The following is a 17,045-nucleotide window of genomic DNA, read 5'->3' as shown; positions in this document are numbered from 1 at the left end:
TATTATTTTTTTAGGCTAATTAATAGCAACATACTAGGACACAAAAATGTATTAATAAAACTTTAAACTTAAAATTGTTTCTAAATAACTTCATAGTTTACGTGATAAATTGTTATAGTTTTTTAATTTTTTTGTTGTTGTTTATGTTTTGAAAAGTGATTTACTTAGTATTAAAAAAATAATCAAACATGTGTTTAATAAATCTGCTCTTAAACAAAACTATTCATTTAGATTCTATTTTGAAAAATTCTGTTTGTAACCTAAAAAACATTTTTTGTTATAAAAGGTTTAAAACATAAAGATTTTTTTTCCGATCGTCAGTTTACTATTTTTTTAATATTTTTCATAGTTTCCAACTTAAAAAACAATTTCCAGTTTTTGTTAAGAAAAGCTATATAGTTTTATAAATATTTAATTTCAAAAGTTATATGTTAATATTTCCGCTGTGAAATTTTTACCACAACCAAAGATTAAAACGACGGATTTAATTAAATCAGAAACATTTAAACCTTTTCAAATTAAGCAAATATACAATTTAATTTTTTCCGTATTTATACTAAACATATTTGTAAAAAAAATAGCTGTGAGAATAACGAAAACTAAATTAAGAAACTACCAAAAATTAGTTTGATTATTATCATTTCATTGCTGAAAATTATTTTATAGCAAAACTCGTAATTAGTTTAATCAGCTGCTTAACTAAATAGATCTTTTATTTTTGAAAGTGTGAAGTTTATTTTATATGACTCAAATTATAAATAGTAACCGTACTATATCAATATCATAACTTTCTAAATCACAACTATAATGTTTAAATGGTTTTTACTTTATTAGGCTTCTGATAATTTTTTAAGTTCAAAAGTGAAGTTATCAGGCATTAGGTAAACTTTATTTTTTTTAAATCTTACGCACTATAAATCTTAAGCTTTACTTTTTAACTATTGTGATTTTTATTAATAAAAAAAAAAACAACAATAACATAAAAGTAAAATAAAAACATATATGTAAAAAGTAAAACTTGTTTTGAATAATTTAAATTCGCTAAATAGTAATTAAATGCACAAATGCAAACTAGCAATGCAAAAACAACTAATGTTTTTTAGATTTACAACTTAGTGACTGATAGAAGATTTGAAATGGGAGTAATGGTCTTGGTAGTTTTAAATATGGTAACTATGGCTCTTGAACACACTGGAATGGATGATTTAAAAGAAGAAGCTCTAAAGTGTACTAATTATGTATTTCTTGGTAAGCTATTAGATTATTTTGTTAAGCTTTTGTAAATTTTTCAAATTTGGTTTAAAAAACTGTTGTTAAAAAACATCGGAACAGATAGTATTATACATTTTTTACAATATAAATGAAACTTTATTTAATTCAATTTTTTTTATATAAATTTGATTAACTTAAACCTCATCAATTTGGCAAGAAACTTGCGCAGTTAAAATACTTGAATAGCTTTCTAAAATCCGTATTGCCGTCCTAACTAACAATCAAAACACTAGTCATGTTTTAGTAAAACAAAGTATGTACACAATTTAGGATTCTTTATGGTAGAAGCTGGACTAAAGCTAATTGGATTGAGACAGCATTATTTTAAAACTTCCTGGAACAACTTTGATTTTATCGTTGTATTGCTATCTTTAATAGGTAATTTAAACTTTTTTTTGTACAGAAACTGTTTAAATAATGGAATAAGTATTATTTGAATTTTTATTTTGTTAATAAAAAACTATCTTTTTAACACCGTTAATTAAAAATCAACCGTTTTTAAAAATTCGGTTTAAAAAAAAAAAACTAAAACTATTACTTCAAAAGTTTTAAACAAATTAAAGTAGAATGATTTAATATCAAATTTTATTCTTTGCTTTTAATTTCATTTTTTATAAAAAAACATACAGTTTTTAAGTAAATAATTTGAACGAAAATGATTTGTTACTCAAATGTTTATATTGAAAACTTTTACTTATTTGACAAAATTTTAACTTAAGAAAAAGTAATTTTTTTTAAAGTATTAATTAAGCCCTACGGAAAATAAAATAAGTCCAGTTATAATATTGTTAACAATTGTACGTTAAATGAGCCACAAAAAACAATATAGAAAAACTTTGTTACTTTCCAAAAACTTTTAAAACAAAAACTAAACTTTTTAATTAACTTTTAACCATAAATTTAGCTTTAATGTTTTTAATATTCATTTATTCAAAGATGTTTTGTAGATTATTTATACTTTTTTTAGTATGTTGATTTTAAATTATTTTTAGAATGATTATTTTTTCGTTTATGATCACTGATTTTTAGACTAAGCTTTAATTTTATTTTTGACAGCTTATAAAATAACTTGAGAATCTTAATGTACAAAAAAACTATTTTGAGAATTTAATCAAGTACTGAGTTTTTTGTAAGTGTTAATTTATCTTTACTTAATTACTCTAAGTTAGTTTTGTGAAAACTAAAGTATATTTTAAGCTCATAACTGTAAAACAAAAAATTTAAATGCTACTTAAAAGGAAATAGTAATATAACGTAATTAAAGCAATGTTCAATTGTTTACCGCTGTAAGTGTTTTAATTACTTATTAAAGTTTAAAAACTTTAACTTTTTTTGTTATGTATGAGGGGTGGTCAAAATTTCTGGTCAGTTGACTAGATTTACCTTAAAATTTATTTCACGGGCCAGATTTGTTGACTGCGTCTTTGCGGATTATGTAATTTAAAAATATATATATATAAACTAAGAAATATTTCTAAAAGCAACTTTGGTATAAATATTATCTTAACAAGCTTAAGTAAATACTTCAAATAACTTAAGAATACATTTCAAAACCCAAGTAAAAACGCTCAGTTCTTTTTGTTTTGTACAAGCTTAGAAATACGTCGCAATTCAAAGATTGATAAAAATAATAAATATAAAATACTATTTTTAACTAAAGATATGATTAAACTAGTAATAAAAGAGTATTAGTAATAAGTAATTTTCAAATTAAGACAAAATGTAACTTTTTACTTCAAAAAATTTACTTTTTTTTTTCAAAATAGTTTTTAGCTTAAAAGTAACTCGCAGGCAGCAGTTTGTCGATCTCTGTATTAGAACTTTGTATATTTTTTACTGTAAACTCAAAAGTTTTCGAAATTTATCCTAATGAGAGTTAAATTAAAAAATGAATTTATTTTTTCAATTAGTTGCTTTACTTGGACAAGACTTGCTGAAATCTTTCAATATTCAACCGACAATTCTCAGAGTTATAAGAATTTTCAGAGTTACTAGAGTTCTCAGACTGATACGTGAAGCCAAAGTAGTTTTTAACTACATAAACTATTTTCTCTATCTAATTTTTTTTTGTAAAAAAACACTATGTAAATAATTACCTTTTTTAATAATTAAGTATTGATAGTTCAGTTTCCAAAAAAGCATTATAGAAATTTAAATTGTAATAATTTTTAAAAATCTAATCACAAAATTTTAATAAGGTAGAAAAAGTAGTTGGGTACTTATATTTTTTAGTTTTAAAGTTAATTACGTTGTATTTAACCAAACATTATTTTATCATTCTTAAATATAACAATAAAACAACGATATAACACATTTCTTAAAAAAAAAAACTTTTTAGTTCCCTTTACAAATAATTTTTGATATAGAACTACGTCCAAATTTTGTTTTTTTGTACATAATAAAATATATACAAAGTGTATTCAATTTTATGCTCTTAAGTTAAATAAACTTTAAAAATTGTACAAAATAATTAGTTTAAGTATTACTTACCATTACACTTGTATTAATCTTTTGAATTTTCATTAGTACTGTTAATTCAAAACAAGATTAAATAGGTTTGTACAACTTATCTTTTTTATATAGCTTCAAAAGAAAACTAGTTGACATTTTCTAAGTTTTATTTCGCTAATATGTACCAATCTTTTATGTTGATAATATAGTTTAAAAAAATAATACTTAGTTTTTTTTTGCTTGTCAAAGTACGTTTTTTTTTTTTGATTAAAAGTACAAGCAAGTAATTTATATTATAATAACGAAATGATTATATAAAAAATTTAACTTTTGAATATAAAACATATAACAGCATATGTTATTCTGCTAACACAGAAAATAAGAACATTACTTTTTGCTTTGATGATGTCGCTTCCCGCTCTTTTTAATATTGGACTTCTTCTTTTTCTGGTCATATTCATTTATGCGATTATTGGTATGAGCAACTTTCAGCAAATTGAAAATGTAGCTGGTTATGATGATGTTCTGAATTTTAAAACCATATGGAATTCGCTTCTTGTGCTGTTTCAAGTATTTTTTTTTAGCAAATTGTAGCAAATTTTTATTTCAAATGATATTTATAGTTAATGGAATAAAGTTTTTATATTTTATTTTTGTATAGCTCTCTACTTCTGAGGGTTGGGATCAGTTTTTAGGACCAGCACTTAGCCAAGATATAGTTTCTTGTGACGACAACGGTTGCACCAAAAGCAAATTGGACACTATCACATATGTACTGTGTAAGTACATAGTTATCAAATTGAACCTAAAAAATATTTTTATTTAGTTAAATTTTTTGGTGATAAAAAATTTTGTATCTAATTTAAATTTTAGACATTACAAAAGTAGTAGTGATATATGAGTCTAACTAGGTGTTACGATAGTACAAAGGTTTATAAAAACTTAGAAGCAAAAGCAATATTAATTAACTTTTGAATTATTAAGCAAATCACTTGATTTTTTCTTCTTTATTAAACAACATCTTAATAACTACTTGTTAGAATAATATAAATAACTACTTTTTTTAAACAATTTTTTTTTCAAAATTAGAAAGTATTAGTTCATATTATAATTTAAACTAAAAGCTTTAATATGTGGAAAAAGCTCACGTGTAGAAAGGCCATAGAATAATACTTACCGTTGTGTTGCTTGAAATTTGTAACTCTCCAGAAAGATGTGTTTAGAAATGAGTTTACTGAGTAAGATTCTTTAATGAAATGAGAAAATAGTTTTAGGTAATAAAGGGCCAAAATCACGTTGAACTAAAAGTAGTGATCTTTTTATAAGAATTTAAAAAAAAAAAATTTTTCAAAATTAGAAAGTATTAGTTCATATTATAATTTAAACTAAAAGCTTTAATATGTGGAAAAAGCTCACGTGTAGAAAGGCCATAGAATAATACTTACCGTTGTGTTGCTTGAAATTTGTAACTCTCCAGAAAGATGTGTTTAGAAATGAGTTTACTGAGTAGGATTCTTTAATGAAATGAGAAAATAGTTTTAGGTAATAAAGGGCCAAAATCGCGTTGAACTAAAAGTAGTGATCTTTTTATTAGAATTTTTTTAAGCATCTATGTTTGTAAGTTATTTTTCAATAATATTTCAAGAAAACATAATATTTTATGAACATTTTATTTAATTCAAGTGAATAAGTTGATTTTATAATAAAGATAATCAGAACCAAAATAGTAGATATTTAAAATGTTAATCGAAAAGCTTAAGTTTAAAATAACAGTTAGTTATCAGCAGATATTATTAGAAAACTCTATAAAATAGTTTCACTTATTTTTAATTTATAAGCACTTTCGTGCATAGTTTCTATTTTGGCGAAGAGCATATCGCCCAAATTTACACGAGCATTATATTTTAAATAAAAAAGAACTTTTAATAACTACTTATATGTTCAAAGTCGTTTATTTCTTGTAACACTGCTTTTGTGTATGTTTTCTGAATAAATAAACTTAGAACTTCAAATCTAAAAAAAAAAGTTAACTGAACTAAAACTAAGAACAAATACTATAGTTTAAAGACATAGAAAATCAAAACTTTGTGTAACTAATTTTTGTTAATAATTATAAACAATTAAGCAATAGACAATAGTTTTATATAAGTTTATTGGAAGAAATTTTTCAAAACTATAAAACACAACTAAAAATAAAAAATTTCTTAATATAAAAAGTAGGTTTTAAATTATTGTATAAAAAATGGTATTATTTTTGATAAAAGATTTGTATTGTTTTCTTTTTTGTAAGTATTTCAACCATTTGCTTTCTATATTCTATATCTTAAAACTGTATTTTTTTGTTATGTCGAGAAAAGTAATTTAGTTTCAAAGTTTTTGCTCGATGTTTGATGTTTGTTGGCATAGTGCAACTTAAGTGCAGCTCGATTATTACCTTTATGGTAATAATATTTTTCGAGCTATGCCTGTGAGAGTATCACCTTTGTGAAAGACTTAAAATTCTGTCCAACATAACATTCATCATACTTATTATACAGTGACGCATAGAGTCCGTAGTTTTTGCAATCTGATCATTATTTTTTTTTGCTTTTTTTAATCGTTTCATTTTCTCCGCCTTGGTTCTATAACATACATTTTCCACACGGATAAAAAACACCTCTGTTCAACACCAGTCTTATAAGCTAAGATCGTATAACTGGTGAATAATTTTACAAGTCAATATGTTACTACCGAATTCAGGTTTAATTGTTTTTCTTTGTTTGTCAGTTTTGAAAGTTTTGCAAAGTTTGTCGTACAAGCGCTAATACTCTCGTCAACTTCTACTGTTTTTTCTACTGGCGATTAGAACAAACCTTTTCGATTCTTTGTAATTTTAAGCATATCATCAACCAGACCTTTGCAGAAGCAAGACTTTAAGCATTTATATTTTAAGCCTTTGGTGCCTCTTGGTTAGAGTTACTTATGCAACGTATGGCCCGACACATATTTTTTAGAATGAAGTTAATTGGTTGATGTTGATTTCATTGCAAATTACTTTTTAGATATTTTTGGATACCTATAGTACAGTTTTTCAAAATTATGCGGCCCGCTAAGAGTTTTTTAACAATTTTGAACCGCGAAAAAAATTGTTCTAGTTAATCTGATCCTGCGACAAAAAAAGTTACCCACCCTCATTTTATATAGTCACTAGTGACAATGAAAGCACTAGTCACTATTTAGAAGTACTTAAAGCTTTAAGATAACATTAGTTCTCTTTTTGTAATGTTATTTAATTAAGTACAGCAACTGAGTTTTGTTCAACTGCAAAAAGAAAAAAATAAGTCTTTAACAAACTCGTTAACAGTAATCAATTATATACGATAGATTTGGGCACCTGTTATAGTCCGTAGGCCAGATTTAACAAAAAAATCTTTCTAGTGGCCGGATTTGGTAAAAAACTCTTTAACAGGCCGTGTTATTATGAAAAAGTGTACTTAATATAAAAGAAAAATTGTAAAAAATCACCATAAAGTAAATACTAACCGTTTCAACCTATTTGTTATCAAAAAGCTAAATATTACTGCCAATGATTTATGTTGTTGATCCCTAGTCTACGTAAAAATATATTTCTACTTAATTTTAGTAAATAATAAACTTTACCACACGCCCAACAAAAACAGTATCCGAGACAACCTACGACCGGTTCGTCCTTATTAGGACTCATCAGATACTCGGATACTGTTGTTAATGATGGTGTGGTAAAGTTCATTATTTGTTATTGATGGCGCGAAGCATCTCAACTTTGTTGATGATGGTTGTAATGAACACTGGTTAACACTTAATTTTAGTTAAGTTGTGATGATACTTATAAGTTTGGAAGTTTTTAGTGTTTCTGATGATTGATATATACACAGAAGTTCTGATGATTAATTAGAAGAATGTTTATTAGTAGACAAAAAAATGCTTAAAACTATTGGTTCTATGATCTGGTGTACGAAAAAACCTTTCGCCTATCGAGCCTTACGCCAATTGGATTCAGTTGCTTGCTGTTTAAAACTGTTTAAGGTCTTAAATAATAAACAAAACAACTTTATTTATTTTATATGGTAAAAACATTTGACTAGTTATTTTGGTAAAAGATTGTAGTTAGTACGCAATTAACTTAAGTGTTTTTTCGCACACATCAGTTAACGTTTGTTTTTATTATTAATCGAATAGACGCTAAAATTGTTATTTAAACACAAGATATGAAAAGCACTTAATTCTAAAAAGTAAATTCTAAACTATCTATGTAAATATTTGAGGTAATTTTAATTTTATTTTATTTTATAACTCCGATAACTAAGCCTATTAATTTAACCAATATAAATTTTTAACATTCAACGTTATCAAATACTTTAAGTATATAGAATTAAATATGTAGATAACAATCAAACAACCAATTATATAGATGCTAAGACGTTTAATTCTAGTTTTTTTTTATTTTAAACGCTTACTTAAGTTTTTTTTTTATGAATACAGGTAGTTCTAAAATATTACCGTTGTTAAACTGTTTTAAAGTTTGTGTTGAACAACGTCATTTTGAAATAACTTTGTATCATGTTTCAGTTATCAACTGTAAAAATTTGTTGTCAAATTTTGGAAATTAAAAACTAATATATAATTTTTTATAGTTTGCATATACTACGTTTCATTTGTAATGGTGACTTTTCTTGTCGTTGTCAATATGTATATAGCTGTTATTCTTGAAAACTTTGAAGTTGCAACAAGAGAAAGTACTGAACCACTTACTGCAGATGATTTTGAGCAATTTTTTGAGGTTTTAAAACTAAAATATTTTATAGTATTAAATGTTTTATGAAATCTAAAAAAACAAAAAAAATAGTTGGAATTTGTAGTGAAACTGAATTAACAAAATTACTCTAAAAATAAGTTGTCATGCGTTTTTTTTAATTACCACATTCTTGAAAACAGTTTAAATAAATTTCTGACAAATTCTTCTTCTTAGATTTTGACTCTCAGATTAATATTTTAAATGCTTTTTTGATCATTTCGTTTATTTATCAAAATTAACTTAGCTGTCCTTTAAGAAAAAATATATCCTTTGTTTGTAAACATCTGACTTTTATATATTTTGTAAAAGTCTTAGTCTAGCACTTACAAAGTTTTATTTGTTTTTATCCTATATTTAGTAAATAGTTTTCTTAGTGATATTTTGACCAGGTATGGCAAAAATATGACGATCGGATGACACAATACGTTCATTTTAATCAACTAAAAAGGCTATTGCACAGCACAGATCCGCCTTTACGAGTACCTATACCAAATTTACATTTTATTGCAAAATCAGGAATGCAGTTTACTAAAGATGGAAGAGTGCACTGTCTTGAAGTCATTGTTAGCCTTGTAAAAAAGGTTAAAGTTACGCTTTTCTTGTAGATAATTTTTTCTTAGCTATAAATAATATACAATAATTTATTTTAAGCAACATTAAAGCAAAAAGTTTGAAAGTTAACAAATATACTCAAGTTTATTTGGCAAATAAGTAGAAGTTATACTAAACTACTGTGTTTTACCTTAGTCGATCTTTTTATTGATACATGCATATAATAATGAAAATACATTTACTTTGTAATGAAAATAGAAAAACCTTGTTATATGTCCAACTGATAGATATATTAAATATTTAAAAAAAATAATAAAATATCAGATAAGTTTAAAAAACAGAAATCTTTATGAAACATGTCTGTAAAGTTTTTAAACCGTTTATTAAGGTGCTTATAAAAATATAACCTTCGAGTTTTCGAGTTGAAAAAAAATACATTATGAAAATATCACAAAAATCGTGTGTAAAATTTTAGATGTTTTAAAGATTTTTTCATTTAGGCAAGCTCGATTTTCTGTTAAAGAAAACATAAAATGACCTCTGGATAAAAGTTTACGCACTAAATTTACAAACGGCTAATGTTTCCAAAAAATTTAAGAAATATTACCTTTCAAAAAAAAAAGCTTACTTTAACTTGGTTTTATATCAGGTATTTTCTCTTCTTATGACGTCATACATGTACTAAAAAATAACACGCTACTAAGTTTGATAATAATAGTTATCTACCGAATCCAAAAATTTTGGATCCGGTTGGACCCGAATCCGAATCTTATTTTTGAATTAGGATTTGGCCAGATCCGGATTCGAATCTAATTTTTTAAATAGGATCCGGCCAAATCCAAACCCAAATCTCATTTTGAAACTTTGATCCGGCAGAATTCGAACTCGTATACTTTAATAATTGGAAACCTAAAGATCTAAGTTGCTTGTATTGTAAATACCATACAAGTTTACAAATTATAATAATGTATTATCTTATTATTCATTTATTACAACAGTTTGGACCATATTTTAACATGTTTAATAAATAAATCCATTTTTATTGTAAGAATATTTAATTTTATAAGCGAACAAAAAAAAACGAACGTCTTGCTAAAAAGAACAAAAGTACCAAGCTATATACACAAAAACTTAGTTTAAATATTTTGATATGCCTTCTAGCAATATTAACAATTAGCTTTTTTGTTAACTCTTTTTTTTTTGTCTTATGTAAAATAAATAAGTTATCGACTTTAATAGATGCTTAAAGCAGACAACAAATCACAAAAAAAGTTAAAGTATTTTACGTTTAACATAAAAACTAAATTTTTATTGTTACCATAAACGAATTAGAACATTAACCTTCGCAAGTGTTTATAATTATAAAACAAAGTACAATTGAAAATAACATGGAGCCGTAATAAATTGAAATATAGTATCAACTATAGTATAGGACTAAAAAAGAATAGGAATTAAAATTGTAATAAAAAGTTTTTAAATTCCACGTAGGATTACGCTTTTACCATTCTCAAATAAAAATACCAATTAACTTAAGCAACTGTTTAAAAATATAAAACGAACTACAATTGCAAAAGATGTCTCTACACTCTTATACTACAAAAAAAAACTATTCTAGTTTTTAAAAGTTGTGATGGAGAGATAAAAGCTTTTCGCCAGTCTTTCGAAGCAATCGATTACGCTTTTGCTCGTACAAATTACCAGCTTCAGAATACAGTCTTTTATAATAAACAAAATATGATGGTGCGCGCATAAAGATATTTTCTTGCAAAGCTGGCAAGACATGGGAATTATGTTTTAAGTTCCACCAATTTAACACTTTAGCCTCTTAGTTTCCACTTTTAAGTTTTCTGTAGCAAAAAGGCCCTTAGTTTCTGCTTCAATTTCTTCATCAATAGAACCCTGTTGCTCGTTCTCCTGTGCAGCTGTGTTCAATTCTGTTTTAAACAAAGAGTAGTAAGTTTAAAACTTCTTCGAATCAAAAACTGAAGAGGATTGTGGTTTTGGTTTCTCTGACGGCAATATAGGAGAATTACCTGTTTGATCAGCCTCACAACAGATATGAGTTTTAAAATTTAATTTTAGCAGCTAGTTAACATTATTTTTAAGATATTAGGAAAAGTGGAAAGTCGATATTGTGGATCAACAGCTGTTGTGACTAACAGTAATTTGTTGTCATTCAGGTCTAAGTTGTTTTTATTGTTATAAAACCGTCTTTCGCTAGCCTCTCTTTTTTTTGGCTTAATTATTACAAACATTTGATACTTCTTCTAAATTTTCATAAAAGTTAACAAACTTCGTCAGTGATCGTGCATGCGGTATCACACTTGAGAGCAGTGCATTGTTTTTACGACACTTTTTTGTTACAATAAAAAAGATTCGAGCAGTAGAGTAATATGACTAATCAGTTTCCATTCTTCAGCTGTAATAATCAAATGAGAATCGAGTTTATACTTAGCCACATAATTCTGGACACTTGATTTTAGCTTTTCCAGTCTCTTTATCATAACATAAGTTGAGTTTCACTTTGTATCCACATCTTGAACAAGCCGCAAGGCTTTTTGTATTGTTAGTTCGTGGTAAAAATCTATCCAGACTTTTTTTAGAATTTCACACGCTTTAGAAGAATGGCTGAATAGCAAACTAAGTTTGGTGCCTTTGCTAATAGCAAATTTATACGATCGTCCACAAACAATGAGTCTTTATTGAATAGCTGAAACGTATAGATAAAACAGGGTACTGACGAGGATTTTTACAATGATATTGCCTATCTACCTAAGAAATTATTCGTTAAGTTACTTAAAACGAATTATGTCTGTTTTTAAAAAACACCAACAAAAATAATACCAGCATTATTACAAATAAAGTTCAAAAACAAATATTCAGAAAAATTACACTCAAGTGTCATAAACAAGTATACCTGCTCTGTAGGCCAGATCATCTTCTACATACGAAAGACATCGGGACAACCGTTTTGATGAGTTGCTATCTTATAGTTCCAATTTCGATCACTTGCATAAATGTATACCGTGTTAAAACTCAAAAACTAAAAATAACTTTTGGAGGTGTGTTTGAAGTAAGCTTTTTAGCTTAGATTCAACGCTAATCAAAAAAGAAAAACCGAAGTTAAACACACAAGTACGCAAATGGAAAGATAGCTTTATTAACATTATAGTAACTTACATTTGTTTCAAACTTGAAAATGCTTGCTATTTTATAACCTGTTTGTTTTACGTCCAACTCAAATCTAATTTTGTTATACTTACATACACTTTAAAACTTGATATATTTTTTGAAAAATAATTGATTATAATTTAAAAAGCTTAAAGTGATTTACCGGGTCCAAAAATTTAGGATCCGGCCGGGTCCAGATCTGAACCTTAGGATTCGGTAAATTACTAATCATAATTTTTAATATTTTTAAGTATTATTAAGTATGACCCTGCATAGTACAATATAAAAACTTTTTTTGTGATATTAAGTGCGTAAATTTCTAGCACGTTGATCATTTTAAGTGATGTAAACATTTTTAGAGTCAGAGATTACCTACGTAAAAGTATCCTGAAACTATCCATAAAAAAATACATGTTTTTATTATAATCTCATAAAGTAGTTAGTTTTTCTGTCTAGAAACTAGAAGGTCTCACTTTTTATAAGTACCCTACAATAAATATTTCACAAAATATCGTCTTAGGCGGTTTTACAACAAAAATACTATAAGAAAATATATTAAACATTACTTATTAACATACAAACCTAATTTTGAAAACTGATTTTCATTTAACCGCAAAAGAACATGGCAATTTATATACGATAACAATTAACAAAACTTATCTAACTGCAGGTTTTAGGAGACTCTCCAGAATTGAGTACCCTAAAAGAAGGCTGGAAAGGGAGATTCGAAGAAAAAGTAAAGGGAAACACCGTAGTTGAACAAGAAGAAATGATAGATTCAGAAGAGTTTTGTAAAATGTGGAATGCTTGCGTAACCATACAAAGAGCTTGGAAATCATACTGGTCTGTTTTTTATATAATTTAAGTTTATTATTTTTGGTTACTTAGGTTTTGAAGTATTTGAAATATTATCTAGTTTTAAGATTATTACTTTTACTTGACATTTAAAAGTTAATTTATAAATTTTAGTTTATAGATATAATATAGCTAAGTTATAAGATATTTCTATTTACAAAGCTACAAAAAGTAGGACTACAGAAACTTTATCTTAAGCTTAAAGCTCGTCTTATTTTATTACATTATATTTGTTTATTATATGCAATTTAGTTAAACAAAGTATAATGAAGCACACGTTAAAAGTGTTTATAAAAGACTATCAGACAAGTATATTGTTTATTGAACGTTAAAAAAAGCGCTCAAAAAGTTTGGTGTAAGGACCTAGTGTACAAAGGAACCTTTCGGTTATTGAGTCGTACATCAGTGACAAATAAGTAAGTTGTATAGCTATATTAAGCTGTTAGGTTGAAAAAGTTGAAAATCGATTATAAATAAAGAACAAAATATTTAAACAATTTACTATTCGTCTATGAACACGATTCGTTAAGTTCTCCAATTAATTGCAAAGTTTGTAAGCACAAGACCGATTTCAATAATAATTTATTAAAATTTAAAGTGACTTGTGTAGTAATAACTTTAAAATGAAGAGCTTTATCTAATGCAGGTCAGTAAATTATGCTGATAGTATACATTGAAAGTTAGGAGCATGCTACTTTTGATCTTACAAACTCTTAACTCACAGTTGGTACATAGGATGAACAGTGAGTATATAGGAAACGCAGTTTTAATTACTTATTTTTAAAATGTGTGACAAAAACTTAATATCATATGGGTTGAGTACAATTAAAAATATATCATGTTTTGAACCATCGAAATCATTAGTGTTGTCAGTACTTTCGTAAAATGTTCAACATCTTGGTCTATTGGTTTGTGCTTAATTTTTGGTTAATATATAATGATCATTAGTAAAAGTCTTAATTCACTTGAGTTCGTTTAAATCATAAAGAGGTTTCTGGTCGTTTTTCAAAGTAGAAAAGAGAAACAACACTCTAGTTTCAAACTGATTTGTCCAAAAGCTACTTTCTAGGGGTTAATTTATCAGGCTCTAAATATTTACTTAAATGAAAACAACTTTTGTCCAGAAGTTTTAGCTACAATGCTTTTTTTTTAAACTGAAGTTAATGGTTACATAAACAGTTCCTATAAACGAGTGATATATTCTTTTAAGTCATGTTCTTAAACCCGCGTATACAACGTATGTAAGACAAAGTTAATTTTAAAAATACCTGCACTCCACCAATCACGAAGTTTTTTTTAAATAAAAGTTTATATTTTTGGTAGAAAGTTCTAGATCATTAAAATCAAAAAATTGCTATAAAATTGCGTAAAAAATATTTTTATAATTCCAATTGTAAATTAGGCACACTAAAAGTAGCAAACTGAAAATACTATCTTACTTAAATGATATAAGACAACTGCTCGGTACATAATCGTTAAAATTATAAATTATTAAAGTATGTATGCATTATTGTAAACGATAATATAGTTTAATAAGGTTTGTCGTTTTGATGTCTCTGTAGTATTTAAAAATGTTCAAATTTTAATTTTAAATTTTATAACAAAGTCCCATTTTATAAAAAAAATGTTTAAGGTTAACAACTATTTCATATCAGTATAAATTATAAAACAAAATAATTTCAGTTGTAAGATAATAACTGCTTAAGTGCAATTAAAAAGGTAAAACATTGACTTGTGTTACTATTGTTTTTATTCGTTCATGCTATATAACGTTATATTATATAACAACGATAAAACTACTTTTAATAGCTTTTTTTTCGAGTTTTAAGCTTTTAAAATAGATAAGAAATTAAGCAAATTCTTATTTATTCAACATAACTCGTTATGTTCGGGCGAGCTAACTTTTTTTTTTCATATAAAACAATTTTTTTCAACTTTCAATATTGTGTACTGAACAAAAACATATACAAACACTAACTTATAATTAAATTGATAAGACACTTATTTAAAAGGATCACTTAATTTTTTTCAATAAAAACTTACACAACTTGTTACTATTTAAGTTGTCTTTTCAGTGAAGCCTTAGAAGATGAGTACTATGATGAAGATTATGAAGTTTCTGAAGAAGAAGATGATGAAAATAACTATTTTGAAAAGGACTCTTTTAGTATAAATATGATTAATGAGTAAACACAAAGTACGTTCTAATTAGTTTAACAAAACTTCCACAACATTTTTGATCAATAGTTTTTAAAGTTATAACTTTTTTTCATGGCTTTAATTAAGATTTTATTAAATTAAAGTACCAAGTGTCACAACTATATTGAAAATTAAGGTTTATAAAGTTAAGCAATGAACAGCCTCAGATTAGTGACTGTAGTAGAAGTAGAAGTTCTTTTTTATGTTTAAATTATTCATAAGTGGCTAGTTTTTTTAGGTGCTTTAATTTTTGTTGAATATTAAAAAGGAATTTACTTGGAATATAATAAATTGAAAACTTTAATAACACAAAAAGAAAACTTTTTTAGAGATTTTAGCTCTTATTTATCAACTATAAAGCGTTTGCTAAAGAGAATCACACATCTTAAAACTAACTTCTTACTTTTTTAACCTATTCCAACTTAATAAGTAAGTTTTCTTTTACAAATTAGTACTAGCTATTATTGATCAAGTTTCATAACGTCATAAAATTTTGTTCAATTAATTATATTAAATTTTTTTGTTGCTACTCTTTATACATCTAAGGTTTTTGACAATAACAACGGAAAACCTAGAATGAACTTAATTTAACTTAAGAATAAAAATCAAGTTTGTCATCGAGCTAAACAGAGTAAAAACTACATACAAAAAAATTGTTTTGGTTCTAATTGTAAACCATAAAGTTTTATGAGGTTTTTTTCAATTTAAGAAATTATGAAAGAAATCGTGATGACTTGACCATTTAACCCTGATAGTTTTACAACTAAATTTTATTGAAGTGTTTCAAACTAACAACTATTCATTAAATTAAAAAAATTATTAATTTGTCTACTAAATCTAAAATTAGCTTGTTTTAAGTTTAATCTAATCAAAAAGTTTTTTTATATACCATGTTTATTTAGTTTTTAGCTATAAAGTTGTTACTTATCATAGTTTTTTCTTTTTTTATTATTGTACTTAAACTGAATTTAGCTTTTAAGCTTATTTTACTTTAAGCTCTAACCTTTTTTCTAAACTTTTTTCAAAAGCATAAGTATAAAGCTTAGCCTACTATCTTTTTTGTAAAATTATGTTTTTACGAGAATTATTTGTTTAATCCTTTTTTAGTACAATACTGTTTAGTACAAAACTAGTTAACAATTTTCTGCTCTTATCAACATTTTGGCCAGTAAATTTCACGCTTCAACCTTTTTCTAAACCAAAGACTTACTTTTATGTAGTTTTTAAAATTTTACTTTAAATTTTACATTTTCTCGAGCTGTTTATACACTTCTTTAGTTTTAAACTTTTCATCAGTGTAATAACTGTTACTCCTTTTAATTGAACAATAAACCGAAATATTCTTACAATTAAGTGTAAAACTTTTTCTTTTTTTATGTGTATGACTATGTGTGTGACTAGCAGGTTTTCTTCATATAACTTACAAGCATAACGGTTTTAAATTTCGTCATTAGGACCCACACGCCACAAGCCACTTGATTATTTTAATAGTTTTGTTAAATAAGTTTTAACATTTAGTCGTAAAATACATTGAAACAATGTTTTTGTTTAAGTATTTTTTAACGAGAATTGCAGAAATTGAAAAAATATTTTTGTTCAATAGTATTACTAATAAGATTATATAGTGATTTAAAGCAGGATTTCCCAAACTTTTTTGCAAATGGCCACTTTAAAGAAATTGAAAAAGCAATGACCCCCTTTAACAAGATTACTCATAAACTACGATAAAAAA

At 25.7% G+C, this 17,045-nt stretch overlaps 1 protein-coding gene across 1 annotated transcript in view; it reads left to right on the top strand.

Annotated features, from left to right (window-relative positions):
- LOC145841037 (sodium channel protein type 4 subunit alpha B-like) overlaps positions 1–16,358 on the top strand; it is a 65,280-nt gene extending 48,922 nt beyond the window's left edge. Inside the window, exons 38-46 of the mRNA XM_082948393.1 lie at positions 1,104–1,248; positions 1,543–1,650; positions 3,183–3,295; positions 4,099–4,293; positions 4,385–4,502; positions 8,376–8,521; positions 8,926–9,117; positions 12,930–13,102; positions 15,190–16,358. Coding sequence (XP_082804519.1) covers positions 1,104–1,248; positions 1,543–1,650; positions 3,183–3,295; positions 4,099–4,293; positions 4,385–4,502; positions 8,376–8,521; positions 8,926–9,117; positions 12,930–13,102; positions 15,190–15,304 — 1,305 coding nt within the window. The 3' untranslated portion in view covers positions 15,305–16,358. The remainder of the gene's footprint in view (positions 1–1,103; positions 1,249–1,542; positions 1,651–3,182; positions 3,296–4,098; positions 4,294–4,384; positions 4,503–8,375; positions 8,522–8,925; positions 9,118–12,929; positions 13,103–15,189) is intronic.
- Positions 16,359–17,045: the final 687 nt, after the last annotated feature.

The sequence above is a fragment of the Thalia democratica genome, chromosome 7 (assembly GCF_965202585.1).
Source record: "Thalia democratica chromosome 7, ktThaDemo2.hap1.1, whole genome shotgun sequence".
Lineage (NCBI taxonomy): Eukaryota > Metazoa > Chordata > Thaliacea > Salpida > Salpidae > Thalia > Thalia democratica.
This window is presented reverse-complemented; position numbering and strand designations above follow the sequence as displayed.